General features: G+C 37.7%; 2 protein-coding genes across 2 annotated transcripts; both read right to left on the bottom strand.

Moving 5' to 3' along the window:
- Positions 1–14,472: 14,472 nt before the first annotated feature.
- LOC112804826 (uncharacterized) lies at positions 14,473–15,640 on the bottom strand. The gene is made up of 4 exons (XM_025847568.2): positions 15,434–15,640; positions 15,135–15,339; positions 14,893–15,032; positions 14,473–14,809 (listed from the first exon to the last, which is right to left on the bottom strand). Exons 1-4 carry the CDS (start codon positions 15,582–15,584, stop codon positions 14,658–14,660), a joined length of 648 nt encoding a protein of 215 aa, XP_025703353.1. The 5' UTR covers positions 15,585–15,640; the 3' UTR covers positions 14,473–14,657.
- LOC112728365 (uncharacterized) lies at positions 15,625–17,296 on the bottom strand. Its single transcript, XM_025778492.1, has 3 exons — positions 17,102–17,296; positions 15,784–16,958; positions 15,625–15,697 (listed from the first exon to the last, which is right to left on the bottom strand). The coding sequence occupies exons 1-3, from the start codon at positions 17,294–17,296 to the stop codon at positions 15,625–15,627; spliced, it is 1,443 nt and encodes a 480-aa protein (XP_025634277.1).
- Positions 17,297–17,635: the final 339 nt, after the last annotated feature.

Raw genomic sequence — 17,635 nt, 5'->3', positions numbered from 1 at the left:
CAATACAACATCTAACCATCCATTAACCATGTTTTTCATATATTCATGTATTCTAATTTCAAGTATAGCTCATATGCATTGCTTTCACCGCTTACTTTGGGGCATTTTGTCCCCTTTCACTTATTTTGCTCTTTTTTAATTTTTTTCTTTTTTCTTTTATTTTTTTATATATTATTTTTATTTTTTTATTTCTTATTTTTTTTGTTTTTCTCAATGCATATGATTAATTTATTGAATGCATGAACATGTCCTAAACATTTCTTTCACATTTTCAGAAAATTCTAACATACTCAACTCTCAAACCAGATGTTTCCAAACCCACTCTTCCCCACACTTAATTCATAAGCATTCTCACTAATCTAAGCTAACCAAGGATGTGCTAAAATAAAGAACAAAGGGGTACAATAGGCTCAACATTGGTTTGTAAGGGATAATGAAAGGAAATGCCATATGGGTATGTAAGATCAGCGAAACAAAGGCCTCAATCATGTAAGTGCATGCATACATCAAATAAATGGAAATATAGAATTAAGCAAGACAAAGATCACAGTTTTAGAGAGAACAACACACACCAAAAATAAAATTATTGGTTGGTAAAATACAACTAATCAAATAGGCTCAAAATCTCACTGGTTTTGTGTTCGAGCTCTAAACTATGTTCCAAAATAATATTTCTTCAAACAAGTTTAAGCAAAAATTTTATTCAAATTAGTGAAATACTTTTAAAAGGTTTCTTGAAGAAGAAACTATTACTTTAACCAAGTGGTAAAATATGCAAAAAAAAAATCAAACAAATATGCAATCAAACATGTAAATGCAACAGCTAACAAATTAAGAAAATAGAGTATTGGTGTTGAAAAGAGGGTAACTAACCCCTGGAAGTCGGTATCGACCTCCCCACACTTAAAGATTGCACCGTCCTCGGTGCATGCTGAGATGTGCAGGTGGACGGGCTGCTTCAACTGACGCTTTTCTCATCAAGGAGTGTGCGTGGGAACTTGTTTGTCTCTCCCATGTGATCGTCTTCCGGTTCTCTTCCTGGTGGCCATCCTGAAAGAAAAAGGGAAAAAAATTAACCCAAAAATAAAGATAGAAATTAAAAGATGGGTGTTAATGCCAGATAATAAGGGTCTCATTTACATGGAAGCTTCAACATGTACGTGAGAAAACAATAGAAGCCATGGCATGCCAGTAGTACAAAATGTACAACAATGGGGAAGAGAGTGTAAGACAATATAAATTCATGTCAATGCAAAATTAATACAAAAAAAACATAAAAGATTAACATTGACTTAAATAATATTGCTCAACAGTGTAAAACAAGTTACCAAAATAAATTCAAGAAAAGATGCAACAGCTGAACAAGAAAAGAGATTTTTTTTAACACAAAAAAAAATTCAGAAAAGAAAATAAAAATATGCACAAATTCAAAATGCAATGAATGATATATGCAAATAAATTAAAATAAAATAAAAAGAAAAATAAGAAGAATGAGAAGGAAAAGAAGGGAAGAAAGGAGGCAGGAGAAATTAGGATTGGGGAAGAAAAGATAAGATATTTGGCAAATTGGGATATGTTGTGCGGCGCAAGCGATGCGGCCGCGTGGGGCACGCGTTCGCGTGGATGTGCTTTAAGTATGGTCACGCGGTCGCGTCGGTCACGCGGTCGCGTGACCCATGTTATACTTCTGGCGCGAGTGTAGCCTCGCGCCAGCACAACTCTCTGTTCAAATTAATTTATTTGCCAAAATTGGGGTGACGCGATCGCGTAGGTGACGCGATCGTGTGGATGGCCATTTTTGGAAAACGATGCGGCCGCGTGGGGCATGCGGTCGCATGGGAGGGCTTGGGCTTCTAGCACGAGTCCAGCCCAATTCTAGCATAACTTTCGGCCATGCACCTTTTTGACGTCGAAAATCAGGGCACGCGGTCGCGTGGGAGGCCATTATGCCCATGTGATGCGGACGCGTCAGCAACGCGGTCACGTGGGTCGATTTGTGCCATTGGCACGCCTCCAGCCATGCTCCAATGTGACTCTCTGTTTATTTTTATTTTCTCCCCTCTCCTTGTGACGCGGACGCGTCGCTGATGCGGTCGCGTCGCGTGGCATCTTTTTTTTTTATGCAGTATGCAGAATGCAATGCTTAATGTGAATGCTATGCATGATTCCAGGTTCAATAAAATAAAATAAAACTCAAAAACAAATAAAACTGAATAAAATTAAAATTGCAAAAGGAACGATCATACCATGGTGGGTTGTCTCCCACCTAGCACTTTTAGTTAAAGTCCTTAAGTTGGACAATTGGTGAGCTTCATGTTATGGTGGTTTGTGCTTGTACTGATCCAGGAATCCCCACCAATGTTTGTACTTCCAGTAGCCTCCGGGGTCCCAAACTAGGCATGTAAAGCCCTTAAGAAGCTTCAAACAGATTCTTAGGCTCCCGGGGTGCTGATTGTTGGAATGAATTCCGGGGTCCCAAACCTTGCTTTTGTACCCGTCTTCAAGTTGATTATCATGATTCCATCCGGGTGGTTCAGTTTTAGAATTCTCACTGAAGTGTCAAACAACTTCCTAGACCCATTCAGTTGAGCCTTACACCAACCTTTGCATTTAAACTTTGAGTACACAACCATGTTGAACCTTGCTTGACAATTCTTATCACTGGCCATCTTCCTCTTACTCTTAATGCCGCAAAGAGCTCTAAGTTGACCATCCGTCTCTAGTAGCCCATATTCAAGTGGGATTAGAAAGCTATGGGATATGAATTTTACCCACTTGAATGTTGTGAAGGATGATGGCAACTTAGGGGGAGGGGTTTCCAACAACTTTTGCAAGGTAATTTCAAGCTCCACTCCCTTGTGCTCTTCTTTGACATCTTCTACCTCTTGATCAACCTCTACAAAATCTTCAACCATGATCTGCCTTGGAGGTTGTACGCTCTTCTCAACATCAACATCAAACACCATGGAAGGAGGCTCTGTGACTGGACTTTCCAATGGAGGTACAGCATCTCTTAAGTCTGCAACCACTTCTTCCTTTTTAATAATTGCTGCTTTGTCCAGTTGTTTAAGTATAAAATCGTACTCATCCTCAATGTTTTTCTTTCTATGACAACTCCTTTCAACTATTCTTTCATCTTCAAGGGTCTCTCCTACCCTTACCCGTAGGGCCTCCTCTAGCTCTTTATGAAGCATGGATTCGCGAAGATGATTCCTTCTTTCCTGTTCCATATCAATAGCATAATTGAGATCATCTTGCTCTTGGATTGATGGATGTGGGTGCTCTTCCATGGATGGTGGTGATGGGATGGGGAGATTATTCTGTGGTTGAAAAGGAAGTGTACTAGAGCTTGAGGATTGATTGTTGAAGGGATTTGGTAATCCGATTTGGGCGGCGAGAGCTTGTATAGTAGAGTTTAGATCACCAATTGCTTTCTCCAAGGAGATTTGGGGTGGATAGGAGGACTCATTTGTTGGGAGAAAGGGTTCATGGTCGGAAGGTGGTTTATCTTGATAATGATAAGGAGATAGTGTATATTGAGGTAGTGGTTCTGTGTATGGTTCATATGGTGGTTGGTGTGGTGAATAAGGATTGGGGTCATATGGAGGTGAATGGTGGAAAGGGGTTTGGGAGTATGGTGGTCCAAAGTTATGTTGAGAGGATGGTCTATAGGCACGGGGTGGGACTTGTTCGTAGTTACAATGTTGTCCACCATATCTTTCAGCTGGGTATGCATTGTAGAATGGTCGTTGTCCATGATATCTTAGAGGGTGTTATTGCCTAAAGGGTTTATTAGATCCTCTTGGCTCCATCCATCCTTGATTGGTCTAACCTTGATGCATATTCCTGCTGTGGTTTCTATTTCCTTCAACAAAGTTAGAACCAAACTCAAAGCGAGAGGGGTGAAAATTCATAGTAATTAATAAAAATTAAAAACACAAATAAATAAACAAGCAAAAGAATTTTTTTTTTGAAAAATATTTACAATAACCAATAATAAGGCACACGTTTGCAATTCCCCAGCAACGGCGCCATTTTGACGTTAGGATTTTTGCCAGTAAAGAATTTCATAAAAACAGTCGCGTTGTAGATATAGTCTCTAAACCGACAAAAATCCCTTCGTACAAACGTTTTGGTTGTCACAAGTAACAAACCCCTTTAAAATTGATAACCGAGTATTTAAACCTCGGGTCGTCTTCTCAAGGAATTGCAAGGAGGTATGTTCTTATTATTGGCTATGAAAAAGGTAAAATTGGGGTTTTGGAAGTAAGGTGGGAATATATTATATGACAAATAAAATAAAATAATAATAGCTGTAAAATAAACCCTTGGCAAGGTCTAAAAACTGGAGGTCCTTTCCTAGTTATCCTATTCAATTGTGATGAGAATTGGATTTTTCTCCCACTTTGTTAACCTCTAACTATGAAGGTAAGTTAAGTGGATGAATTAATTCCAATTCTCAACTAACAATGAGTTTGATAACTCAAGAGTTACCAATTATTTAACCAAGGCCAAAAGGGGAAAAACTAAATCTACTAGAGTAACAATATCCTCAGATGAGGAATAATAAAAAGGAACAATCATAAACTAAAATACCTCAAATATCATTAAATAAGAAAATCATCATGAAAGTGGCATAGGCCAAAATCGGCAACATAACTAATAAAAGCAAGCATTCAAATGTCTGAAAATAAGAAATAAACATAAAGTAAAAGAACATTGAACCTGGGATTGAAAGTCACTCTTAAAACCAAGAGAAGTCCTAAATCCTAAATCCTAATCCTAAAGAGAGAGGAGAGAACCTCTCTCTCTAAAAACTACATCTAAAACATGGAAAGTGAATTATGAGTGAATAATTATGAATACATGCATTCCCCCACTTTATAGACTCTAATCTGTGTGTTCTGGGCTGAAAACTGGGTCAAAAGCAGCCCAGAAGTCAGTTCCAGCGCTTTCTGGTCCGTACAGGTCGCCGAAAAGTGACGCGGCCGCATGGCTCACGCGGCCGCGCGGGTTGCGTTCCTGCCAGGTCACGCGTCCGTGTGACTCACGCGTTCGCGTCGCCTGGCGTCAGGGCAGCTATAGCAAATTATATATCAAATCGAAGCCCCGGACGTTAGCTTTCCAACGCAACTGGAACCGCGTCGTTTGGACCTCTATAGCTAAAGTTATAGCCGTTTGAGTACGAAGAGGTCAGGCTGGACAGCTTAGCAGTTTCTCCAACTTCTTGTATTCCTTCCACTTTTGCATGCTTCCTTTCCATCCTCTGAGCCATTCCTGCCCTGTAATCTCTGAAAATACTTAACACACATATCAAGACATCTAATGGTAATAAGAGAGGATTAATAATAAGCAAATATAAGATCAAAGAAGCATGTTTTCAATCAAAACACATAATTAGGAAGGAAATATAAAACCTTGCAAATAGTATGAATAAGTGGGTAAAGAGTTAATAAAAACCACTCAATTGAGTACAAGATAAACCATAAACTAGTGGTTTATTAGTGATTTTGAATGTTCCCAGAATAAATCTTTAACTTTTTATGGTTTTGGAAGTTTTGGAAAGAGAATGCCGAGAGTGGCTTTGACTGAATGAATATATGCTTGATCCATGGCTGGGACTGAATGAATATATGCTTGAGATACCTGGGTAGTAGTAAGGGTTGTGGCTTGTCCCACTTACTCCAGGTCAGAGACTGTGATGCCTGGGTAGTAGCGGTAGTAGTGGTGATTCCACTCGCCCCAGGTTGAACTTTTAAACACCCGCCTGGGTAGTAGCCGCAGTAGTGGTTATTCCACTGGCTCTGAGTTGAGCGGGTAGTAGCAATGGGGTTGTAGCTCAAACCTACTTGCTCCGTGATGGGTGTTTCTGTCTATGGTTAGCTACCAGGACATGTCGGGTTGGCTATATAATCGACAGATGATATCATCAGCCACTAGGATAGGCATGCATCATATGCATCTATGTGACATTGTTTGGGTGTGCATATTGTATTTGGTTTTCCTTTGTGATTAACTGCAAATTGTTCTACTTGCTGTAACTGTTTATTTATGCTTGAACTTTTTATCTGTGTTTGCAACTGGGACTCTGTTGGATTGTTGTGATTGATTGATGGTTGGATTGTTTGGGCCTAGGACCGTGGTTGAAATGAGATGAACCGATGGTTGATTTCGGTTTTGTGTTTCTAGTTTGGAATAAAATATGAAAGGCTATTTTGGTTCAGTTTAGATAAACCTTTTTGAAAGGCTTTTGATGTTTTAAAAATTGAACAGTTCCTCTTTCAGAAAAGATTTCCGACTTTACTTTTATTGTAAATCATTGTTTTTGAAAAGAGGCATAAGACGGTTATTAATCACTGGTATGGTTTATCTTCATGTATTCTATTACAGTAACTCCCAAAAACCCTCTACTGAGAACCCTTTCAAGGATGATGTTCTCACCCCCCTACATTTTTCCCCTGTCAGGATATGGGCGCAGAAGTCACGAAGAGTTTATTTATTTGTTATTGAGATTCTCTGTATTGCGTTAGATTATTATTTTTGTACCCTCGCCTTTATCTTGATATATTCTGTAAGAGGGATAGGAATTGTATTGGTTAATGCTTGTAATATTATTTATATATGTATGTATATATATGGATGTGCTCTTTATGAGTTTTTGCAAGTTGTATGGTATGTATGGATGTACGTTGTATAGCAAAAGTATTTTTGGGAGCGGTTTTGCGGTTTAAGGATTTAAACAGGCTCATATTTTACTATTAAATAGTATAAGTGTCGTCGTAATGTCCGAGCTATCACAGTCGCGCAGCCGGTAGCGTGAGCTTTGGTAGTTAGGGTATTACATTATGGTATCAGAGCAATCCTTCTTGTAGAGCCTGAGGAATGGACCGACTATGCTTCAATTGCATACTCTGAGCTTTTGTCATGTATTAAGTCTTGTCTGATGACGAGAATTAAAGCTTTATGCACATGACGATCTATTGATTAATGCTATTAGTCTTGCATTGCATGATTCTTGGTATTAAGTTTGGCCGGCTTAATACTAGTGAATTATGTACATGAAAGCACTAATGGGTTATCATAGATAATATACGAGTTTTGAGCAAAGCGAATTGCGGGTTTTGGGAACGTTGGAAAATATTTCTCGAGGCTATTCAGTTGTGAGTCTTGAAATCTGTTCGAGTCGACCTGTTCTTTCGTATCCTAACTTGAAGTTCTTGTTTGCTACTCTCGTGAAAAGTAATTTGATATTTCAACTTTATTCCTCTATTCATATGTGATGACAAGTCATCATATACCCATTTTTCAAGCTAATTTCAATTGTTTTGTTAGTCTTTATGCACTTTCTTGCTTCTTAAGTAAGTGATTTGGAGTGAAAATGCACAACTTCTTTAAATCAAGCAACCACCATGAAATTAATGTTAATCCATGAGGTTTAAGCTAATTTTAATTGAATTTTAATTGATTTATAAGCCTCTTGAATTTAGTGATACTTTGAGTGGTTGTTTTGGTTTATTGTAGGTGAAGAAAAGAAAAAAAAGGAAAAGCGTGGCCTAAGGAAGTGTAGCCCAAGGAAAAGAAAGTATGGTCAAAGAGAGAAGAAGTGTGGCGCACAACATGAGGAAGGGCAAGCATTGCCCTCCACAAGGGCACACTGCCCTCTAGGAGGGCAACACAAGGGAACTAAGCAAAGAAGGCAACTCTGCCCTGCCCACTACAAGGGCAGAGCACAATTTTGTGCCTTGGAATCAAGAGGAATAAAATGTTGCCCTGCCCTCCACAAGGGCAGTATCGGGCTCACCAAGGGAGAAAATCAAAGGAAAATGTCTCCAAATGCTTGCCACAAGAGTTGAACACGGGACCATGAGGAAGCTAGGTACTAAGGTCCACTACCATGCCAAGAAACCAAGGAAAATGACTTAGCGTGTGTCTCTGCCCGGATTCGAACACGGGAATGCATTTTGGAAACACTGCCCTGCCCTCCGCGAGGGCAGGGCAGCATTTTGTTGGTGCACAACTCTGGCGCACCAAGAAGTGAATCTGGCGCACCAAATCACTACCCTGGCAGCATCAGCGCGCACCACACCCGATCCTGGCAGCACCATATTTTTCTGCCCTGCCCTCCGCGAGGGCAGGGCAGCATCTTGTGCACCAAGACTCAATTCTGGCGCATCACAGCTTGAATCTGGCAGCACCAAGCACGCACCGTGGCACATCCTGGCAGCACCAATTTTTCCTGCCCTGCCCTCCGCAAGGGCAGGGCAGCGTTTTGCACACCAAGACTGCACCAAGCCGCACCAAGCCGCACCAAGCAAGCACCAACACGCACCAAATCCTGCCCTGCCCTCCACAAGGGCAGGGCAGCCTCCTGGAAGCAATCTTTCATGGGCCAAAAATTGAATTAAAAATCTAATTTAATTCATTTCTTCACCAAATCAAAAGCCCATCCAAATCCCAAAATCCAAGAATAGAAAGTGTATAAATAGGAGCTAGTTTGATGTAATTAGGACCTTTTTCAAAAACCTTTTGCTTAGCTTTTGAATTTTACACTTTCTTTGAGCTTTGAATTTTAGCAACTTTCCTAGAGAGACTGAACCGAGCTTTCAGAGAATTGGGGAGGGGAATTGATCTCTCTTCTTCCTCGTTCTTGCTTGGGCATTTTTAATTTCCTTGTTTTGATTCTTGGGTGTCAAGAATTGAGGAAATTCTGTCTCAATCTCCACTCAAGAACTCTTTAGTTTCTTTTCTGCATAATTGAATCAATTTACATTTTCTTTACTGCTTCTTCTTCAATTTCTTGTTAATTGCTTTGAGAATTTGGATCTAGGAAGGTAATTGAGATCTGGGCTCTGCTACCTAGTCTCTTGAACCCTGAGATCCCAATTTACCTTTGGTTCTTCTGTGAACCTTGCTGCACTTTAAATTCAATCTCTGTTTGAATCCTCATTGCTACCAATTCAATTTCTGCTTTATTAATTGTTGCAATTTACTTTCTCTTCGTTTAGATTCTGCAATCCCAGTCCTCAAATCCCTTTTACATTCAAGCAATTTACATTTCTTGCACTTTAAGTTTCTGCAATTTACATTTCTTGCACTTTAAGTTTCAGTCATTTACTTTCTTGTTCTTTAAGATTCAGCAAGTTTACTTTCCTGTTCTTTAATTTACTGCAATTTCCCCTTCTCCCTTTACATTCCAAGCAATTTATATTCTGTTAAATACAACCCACTCAACCAAAACTTGATTCGCTTGACTAAATCAACCACTAAACTAAATTTGCTCAATCCTTCAATCCCTGTGGGATCGACCTCACTCATGTGAGTTATTATTACTTGATGCGACCCGGTACACTTGCCGGTGAGTTTTGTGTTGGATCGTTTTCCACACATCAATATGCATTCTTGTTTGATCTTAAGTGCATATGCTTGTTTGAAATACTTGTTGTATCTACCTTTCTCTGTTTGAGTTCCTCTTGATTCACGTATCCTTTGATATGGCTTTGGACCTGTCCTAATGCGCTGTGCATTTTACTCTGGATTTCGAGTCCATTCTTAGAGAACTTGTTGATTCGGTTTTTCTCTTATTTGACAATGATTACAGCCAGTTTTAAGATTTTTATGAAAATTGCTGTTGACTAGATATACACTTATCTATATGTGAAACCCTGAAGATTTCTTATACAATTTGACAACTATTTATTTCTAATACCTCGCCTGTACTTTTACTGGTTTACGGAACTGCATTTACTTTGACTTACAATTTGACTTTCTAGTAATTCTACTATAGTTCCAATGCACATCTTCATTTGATTATGTATTCGGGTATTTTTTAAAATTCTGGAAAGAAAGGATTTTTTTTGCTTACTCCAGTTGATTTCCGTTTGATAAACTTCACTTGATTTATTTTTGAATTGAGTTTGATATAGCATACCCCATTATTTGTCCCATTGCTGTTTCTTTTGAAAATGTTGGACTCATGGCTTTCTTCTTACGAACGGACTAAAGTCTTCCTTAAGCCTTCCATCTCTATGAATGTCATGCTTGACTTTGTCTTTAACTAATCTTTTGCACCTTGTGAACATTACCATTGGTTTTGGTTCTCCTTCTCTTGTAAATTTCATCCTTATGTGAGTCAGTTTGATTCGTTTCAAATTAGTGCATCGTTTATCTTCTCATTGTCTCTAACAGAGTTTTTAGTCAAAGATTTATCCTTGAGAAGTTACTAATGATTGAGTTGTCTTTTCATATGATTTTTGTATTCTTTTGAACCAATTGAAAGCTGGTTTGATGTCTCGCGCCTAGTGGATCTTGTTTTAACTATTTTGATTTAAGATTCTTTCTTTTATGGCTTGACTCCTTTTAAGTACATTCTAATCTCCTTGAATATCCTTCTGAGATGGTGCTTTCAAGAACACTTTGGAGTCTTGTTTTGAACTTTTAAAGAAGTTTTGAATTCTCTTTGAAGAAATTCTAAACGGAATTTATTTTCTGTTGCTTGATTGATATTGAAACCACCATTGTTCAATTTTTGACAAAATTGTTTTAAAGTTGACATGCGCTATTTTAGATGAGGTTTCAAAAAGTTTCTTTGTTTAATGGAAACATGTTCGTTTGTAACACACCACTTGTTTCCATACCAGATTGTAAGCAAAATTTTACCTCGGAATTTCTTTTCTAAAGAGAGTTAACTTCCTCTTTTGTCCTCGCTATAAATGTTATACACGCTTGTTTGAATATGGGCTTTGGGAATTTTCGAACAAGCATTTGATTTCTCTTCCGAGTTTTATAATTGCTTTTGGTTAAGTTGTACACCTAATTATCTTTCTAACATATTTGAGGAAATATTTTGGCTCTTAGCCAAACTTGTGTGCATTTTGTTTTTAAAATCCTACATAATCTACTTCAATGTGAAATTGATTTAGAGCAAAGCCACGTTTATGTTTTTGTTACTCTCTTGAAGGATATTTGTTGTTTAACTTATCTTTTAGACTGCGAAATGATTTTTCTGCAAGTTTTCGATTCTTTTATGAACAACGTATCCGGGAGTATTTTTAATCATGCTCTTAAGTTCTGTGGGCTTTGTTTTGGGTTTGAGATATTCTCTTCTGGACACTTCATGCTTCTTTGACTCAGCTTGAAATTGTTTCAAAATAATGTGCTGAATTTTCTTCTTATTGGTTCTGTTGGATTTCTTTGATACAATGGTTATCTTTGAAGTTGTCAATCGATTTATTTCTAGTAAACTTCATTTGTTGAGCGTCTTTGTTTACCTGGATTGGATATATTCTTTCAAATCGATGAGTATTGTCATTGACATGTGTCTCTCCTTTCTATGATCTTGTATCCTTCTGAGTAGACTTGAGAATCGTTTTGATATCACATGCGACTTGTAGACGTAGTAACGCGATGCGTTAGTTCTTTAAGGCGTGATACGGGTGTACGAAAGTTGAAGCGGTAGGTGTACAACATTGTGAGTTGTGGTGTTTTGTCCCTTGCAAACAGGACTTGCGGTCGTTAGGCTTATGACTGGTTATGGGGATTGTAAAGTGCTTGATGGAGTTGGAAAGTTGAAGCCTTGGGGTTGAGATGCGATTAGTGTGCAGAAGTTAAGCACGTCGTTTTAACCCCATCATGTTTTATAGCCTTCGATGCCTTGCTTTACTATCACATGCTTGAGCCATGTCATCTTTTACATTGAGCCTATCTTGTAATGTTTGCTTTGTAACTCCACTCCTACCTTTGCTTTGTAGCTCAAACCTACTTGCTCCGCGATGGATGTTTCTGTCTATGGTTAGCTACCAGGACATGTCGGGTTGGCTATATAATCGACAGATGATATCATCAGCCACTAGGATAGGCATGCATCATATGCATCTATGTGACATTGTTTGGGTGTGCATATTGTATTTGGTTTTCCTTTGTGATTAACTGCAAATTGTTCTACTTGCTGTAACTGTTTATTTATGCTTGAACTTTTTATCTGTGTTTGCAACTGGGAATCTGTTGGATTGTTGTGATTGATTGATGGTTGGATTGTTTGGGCCTAGGACCGTGGTTGGAATGAGATGAACCGATGGTTGATTTCGGTTTTGTGTTTCTAGTTTGGAATAAAATATGAAAGGCTATTTTGGTTCAGTTTAGATAAAGCTTTTTGAAAGGCTTTTGATGTTTTAAAAATTGAATGGTTCCTCTTTCAGAAAAGATTTTTGACTTTACTTTTATTGTAAACCGTTGTTTTTGAAAAGAGGCATAAGACGGTTATTAATCACTGGTATGGTTTATCTTCATGTATCCTATTACAGTAATTCCTAAAAACCCTCTACTGAGAACCCTTTCGAGGATGATGTTCTCACCCCCCTACATTTTCCCCTTTCAGGATATAGGCGCAGAAGTCACGAAGAGTTTATTTATTTGTTATTGAGATGCTCTGTATTGCGTTAGATTATTATTTTTGTACCCTCGCCTTTATCTTGATATATTCTGTAAGAGGGATAGGAATTGTATTGGTTAATGCTTGTAATATTATTTATATATGTATGTATATATATAGATGTACTCTTTATGAGTTTCTGCAAGTTGTATGGTATGTATGGATGTACGTTGTATAGCAAAAGTATTTTTGGGAGCGGTTTTGCGGTTTAAGGATTTAAACAGGCTCATATTTTACTATTAAATAGTATAAGTGTCGTCGTAATGTCTGAGCTATCACAGTCGCGCAGTCGGAAGCGTGAGCTTTGGTAGTTAGGGTATTACACGAGACACCAAACTTAGAAATTTTCATTCTAAAGACACTCACAAATTCAGAATGCATATGAGAAACAACAAGAGAAACAAAACAAGAGAATTTAAAGATTAGACAAAGAAAATCATCAAGAACAACTTGAAGATCATGAAGAACACCATGCATGTATTTTCGAAAAATGCAAGAAAGATAAAAACATGCAATTGACACCAAACTTAAAATTTGACTCTAGACTCAAACAACAAAAACAAAATATTTTTTTTTATGATTTTATAGTTTTTTGTATTTTTTCGAAAATTATTTAGAAAAAGAAAGTAAGAAACTCAAAATTTTTAATAAGAATCCCAGGAATCATGCAATGTTAGTCTAAAGCTTCAGTCTAAAAAGATTAGACTTGGTCAACGAAGCTTTCGCAGGACATTACATACAACAGCCAAATTGATGGGTATCCACTAGCTCATGTGATGATAAAAACATCATCTGAAACTCTAGAATTCATTCTTAAAAAATCTGAAGAACAAAATAAAAATAAATATACCTAAACTAAGCAACAAGATGAACCATCAGTTGTCCAAACTCGAACAATCCCCGGCAACGGCGCCAAAAACTTGGTACACGAAATCATGATACACAACTTCGTGCAGCTGACCAGCAAGTGCACTGGGTCATCCAAGTAATACCTTACGTGAGTAAGGGTTGATCTCACAGAGATTGTCGGCTTGAAGTAAGCTATGGTCATCTTGTAAATCTCAGTCAGGCAGATTCAAATGATTATGGGGTGTTGATAATTAAAAGAACGAACTAGAACATAAAATAGGATAGAAATACTTATGCAATTCATTGGTGAGAATTTCAGATAAGCGTATGAAGATGTTTTGTTCCCTTTGAGTCTCTTCTTTCCTATTGCCTTCATCCAATCATTCTTACTCCTTTCCATGGCAAGCTGTATGTAGGTTGATCACCGTTGTCAATGGCTACCATCCATCCTCTCAGTGAAAATGGTCCTCTACAGTTTCCCGCATGGCTAATCATCTGTCGGTTCTCGATCATGTCGGAATAAGATCCATTGATCCTTTTGCACACTGTCAATGCGCCCAACACTCGCGAGTTTGAAGCTCGTCACAGTTATCCCATCCCAAATCCTACTCGGAATACCACAGACAAGGTTTAGACTTTCCAGATCTCAAGAATGCCGCCCATGTGATTCTAGCTTATACAACGAAGACTTTGATCACACAGAATAGATGCTCTATTGTCAGGAGAGGCAACCATGCGTCGTGAACCAGGAGGCCAAGATATATACCCTCAAGCTCTCATAGATAGAATAGAGGTGGTTGTCAGGCACGCGTTCATAAATGGAGGATGATGATGAGTGTCACGGATCATCACATCCACTAGGTTGAAGTACAAGAGAATATCTTAGAATAAGAATAAGCTTGAATTTAATAGAAAACAGTAGTAATTTCATTGATTCATGAGGAACAGCAGAGCTCCACACCTTAATCTATGGTGTGTAGAGACTCCACCGTTGAAAATACATAAGAACAAGGTCTAGGCATGGCCGAGTGGCCATGCCTCCCAAATAACATGAAACAATAGAAAGGGTTCAAAGCAAGGTTCAGAAAACTGGACCGGTCATCAAACCGCTCTAGTCACTGGTTCACTGGTTCACTAGTCTAACCGGTTCAACCGATGGTTCAACCGGAAAAACCGTTTTAGAGTAGAATAATAAATAAATTATAAATACACATCCTAAAATATAATTATAGTCTGATACAAATCTTAAAATATCTTCGAAATTAAAAACACTACATAAAATATCATCAACCAAATACATATGATCTTATCAAAATCCAAACTCAAAAGTTAAATAGTAATAAAAGCATATGTAAATATTAAATCCCAACATCATGGTTTATCAATTATCAAAATCCGCAAGAACTTGTTGCAAATCTGCTTCGGTGGGATGATCTTCACCTTCATTCCCACCCTGATCAGCAGAAGAAAGAGATGCAGCATAAAGACCACTACTACCACCGCCACTTTGATATAAATCAGCATCAATTTCACCTAATAAAATAGAAATGTTATCATTATATTATAAACTAACAAGATTCTAATAAATCATTAGAAACTAAATATACTATACTCACGCAATAAGTCATCCACATTACTAGGAAGATCAGGCTCTTTCTCTACAACCTCTTCAGTCACCCAGAAGTCAACTTGACTGATACTTTCATAATCAATTGGATCATGTTGTGTCTTTTGCTTTCTTTTTTCTTTTTCCTTCCTAAAAAGTTAAATACAATATATGGAGATTTAATAATTTACAAATTTATTATGATAAAGATTACAAATGAAACAATATAGTATTTCATGAAACATATATTACCTGGATTTAAGACGCAAATTATAGGTAACATAAACAATGTCATTCAGTCTATCATGCTCCAATCTATTTCTTCTTTTTGTATGAATCTGGTCAAAAAGGCTCCAATTTCTCTCACACCCAGAAGAAGCAGATGCTTGGCTAAGAATGCGAACAGCTATCTTTTGTAGACATGGAGCAGAGCCTCCGAATAACCTCCACCATTCATCTACCAATTATAAAACCATAACATATTATAAGATATTAATTAAGAACATAGGAGCATAAAACAAGTTAAAACAAATATTCAACCATATTCTTACCAGGCTTAAGTTCAGATGCAGCTGGAATAACTTCTTGTCTATCAAAACTTTCCTTCCGATCTCTATATAAATGTATTTCTTTCATTGCCTGAACTGAATCCAAATTGTTACACTTGCAATACAAGGTAACAAGATCAAGCAAACCTCGCATAACATCAGGTGCTTCTTTATAATTTTCATTAAAAAAGAATTTAGGATTCAGGAAGTAAGCTGCCACATGAATATCTTTCTTCAAATGCTTGTCCCATCTTGAGTTGATAATATCTGTGTACGGCTGATATGCAGTCATGGATTGCCTAAACATCTCCTTAATTGCATCTTCTGCCCTTAGCATTCCTTCATAAACATACCCCAAAGATGGGGGGTCATCAGCATCAACAACCCTCAGCAAGTAAATTAGAGGGCTCACAAGTTTACATACAGTAAAGCAATCGTCCCAAAATTTTGCATCCAGATTAATAGCACTCACAGCTCTACCAGTAGCACTCCTTCCTAATTTGTGATCAGTGAAAATTGAATCTACAACCAATTGTTGCAACTCCTTTTTACGGTCAAAGATGCTCTTCAATGTAATAAACACAGTTGCAAACCAGGTTGCACCAGGACGTACAATTTCTCTCCACTTAGGTCTTTCTCTTAGCCAAGATAAGAAAACTGTATGATTGTACACAAATACTGTGATCTTTGAAGCACGAGTTGCAAGGTTAGAAATATGCACCATGCTGCTTATATCTTTTAAAATAAGATTAAGGCAATGAGCAGCACATGGTGACCAATAGATATTATCATATTTTCTATTGATAAGCCTACCAGCAGCAACATAATTGGCTGCATTGTCAGTCACAACATGCACAATATTATTTGGGCCAATCCATTCAATCACCTCAGAAAACAAAGTACACAAGTGTGAAGCATTTTTTACCATACTGGAAGCATCTACTGATTTCAGAAAGCACAAACCTTTAGAACAATACACCAAGAAATTGATTAATGTTCTTTGTCTTTGATCTGTCCAACCATCAGCCATGAGGGTACATCCAGTTTCCTTCCATGCACTCCTATAACTATCAACTAGCAGTTGACTTTCTCTTTTAAGATCAGCCAACAAATGAACCCTTAACTTATCATAAGAAGGCCCCTTGTAACCAGGTCCAATACCAGCAACACCATCTAACATATCTTGGAAATATGGCGACATCACAGCATTAAATGAAATTTTACAATCCAAAAGCCACCGAGCAAATCGTTTATCAACCTCGTGTATCGCCTCTTTGTTTTGCATAACACTTTTAATACTTGGTTGAGCTCCTGGAGTTGTTCTTGGTGCAAACATAGGAGGAATGACTTTGGCTTTTTTCTTTGGATCGCCTCCAACTCCTTGCTGACTCGAGGTACGCTGCTGTTCCTGTTCTTCTTGAGCTATTGCCTCATCAATTGCATCCTCTACCTCATCACCACCCTCTTCACCAAAACTTACTTTTCTTTTCTTTTTGCTGGCCTGAATATCTTTCAACAAACTTTCCATCTGTTTTCCACATCATATGGAACTTTAGGACATTTTTTCACGTCTCCAGTAATCTTTGCTAGATGTTTCTTCATCCTGTGAATTCCACCTCCATTGAAAACTTGTAGACAAAATAAACATTGATATTGTGGTTTTCCATTCACGTGTTGTAGAGCAACATATTTCCAAGCTAAATCTGTTTTTCCCCTAAGGTTAGAAGAACCTTGTGAATGACTATTGTTAGCACTACGGGAATTAGGATTAGCAGCATCATTCGGAATAGGAGTATCGGCAGACATGTTATTATTCACAGAAGCATTGTTATCAGCAGTTGCTTCTTGATTAATACTATCTTCCATAACTGAAATTAATAAAACATGTATGAAATTAAACAACACAACACAATACAGAAAATGCAGTTGAGTTCAGTTCAGTTCACAGAAAACGAAATCAGAAATTGAAATCAGAAATTGACAACACAACACAATGCAGTTCAGTTCAGTTCACAACACAACACAATGCAGTTCAGTTCAGTTCAGTTCAGTTCATAACTGAAATTAATAAAACATGTATGAAATTAAACAACACAACACAATACAGAAAATGCAGTTGAGTTCAGTTCAGTTCACAGAAAATGAAATTAGAAATTGAAATCAGAAATTGACAACACAACACAATGCAGTTCAGTTCAGTTCACA

Source organism: Arachis hypogaea, chromosome 1 (genome assembly GCF_003086295.3).
Source record: "Arachis hypogaea cultivar Tifrunner chromosome 1, arahy.Tifrunner.gnm2.J5K5, whole genome shotgun sequence".
Taxonomy (NCBI): Eukaryota; Viridiplantae; Streptophyta; class Magnoliopsida; order Fabales; family Fabaceae; genus Arachis; species Arachis hypogaea.
The sequence above is the reverse complement of the archived record's forward strand: the minus strand, read 5'-3'. Positions and strand labels throughout refer to the sequence as shown.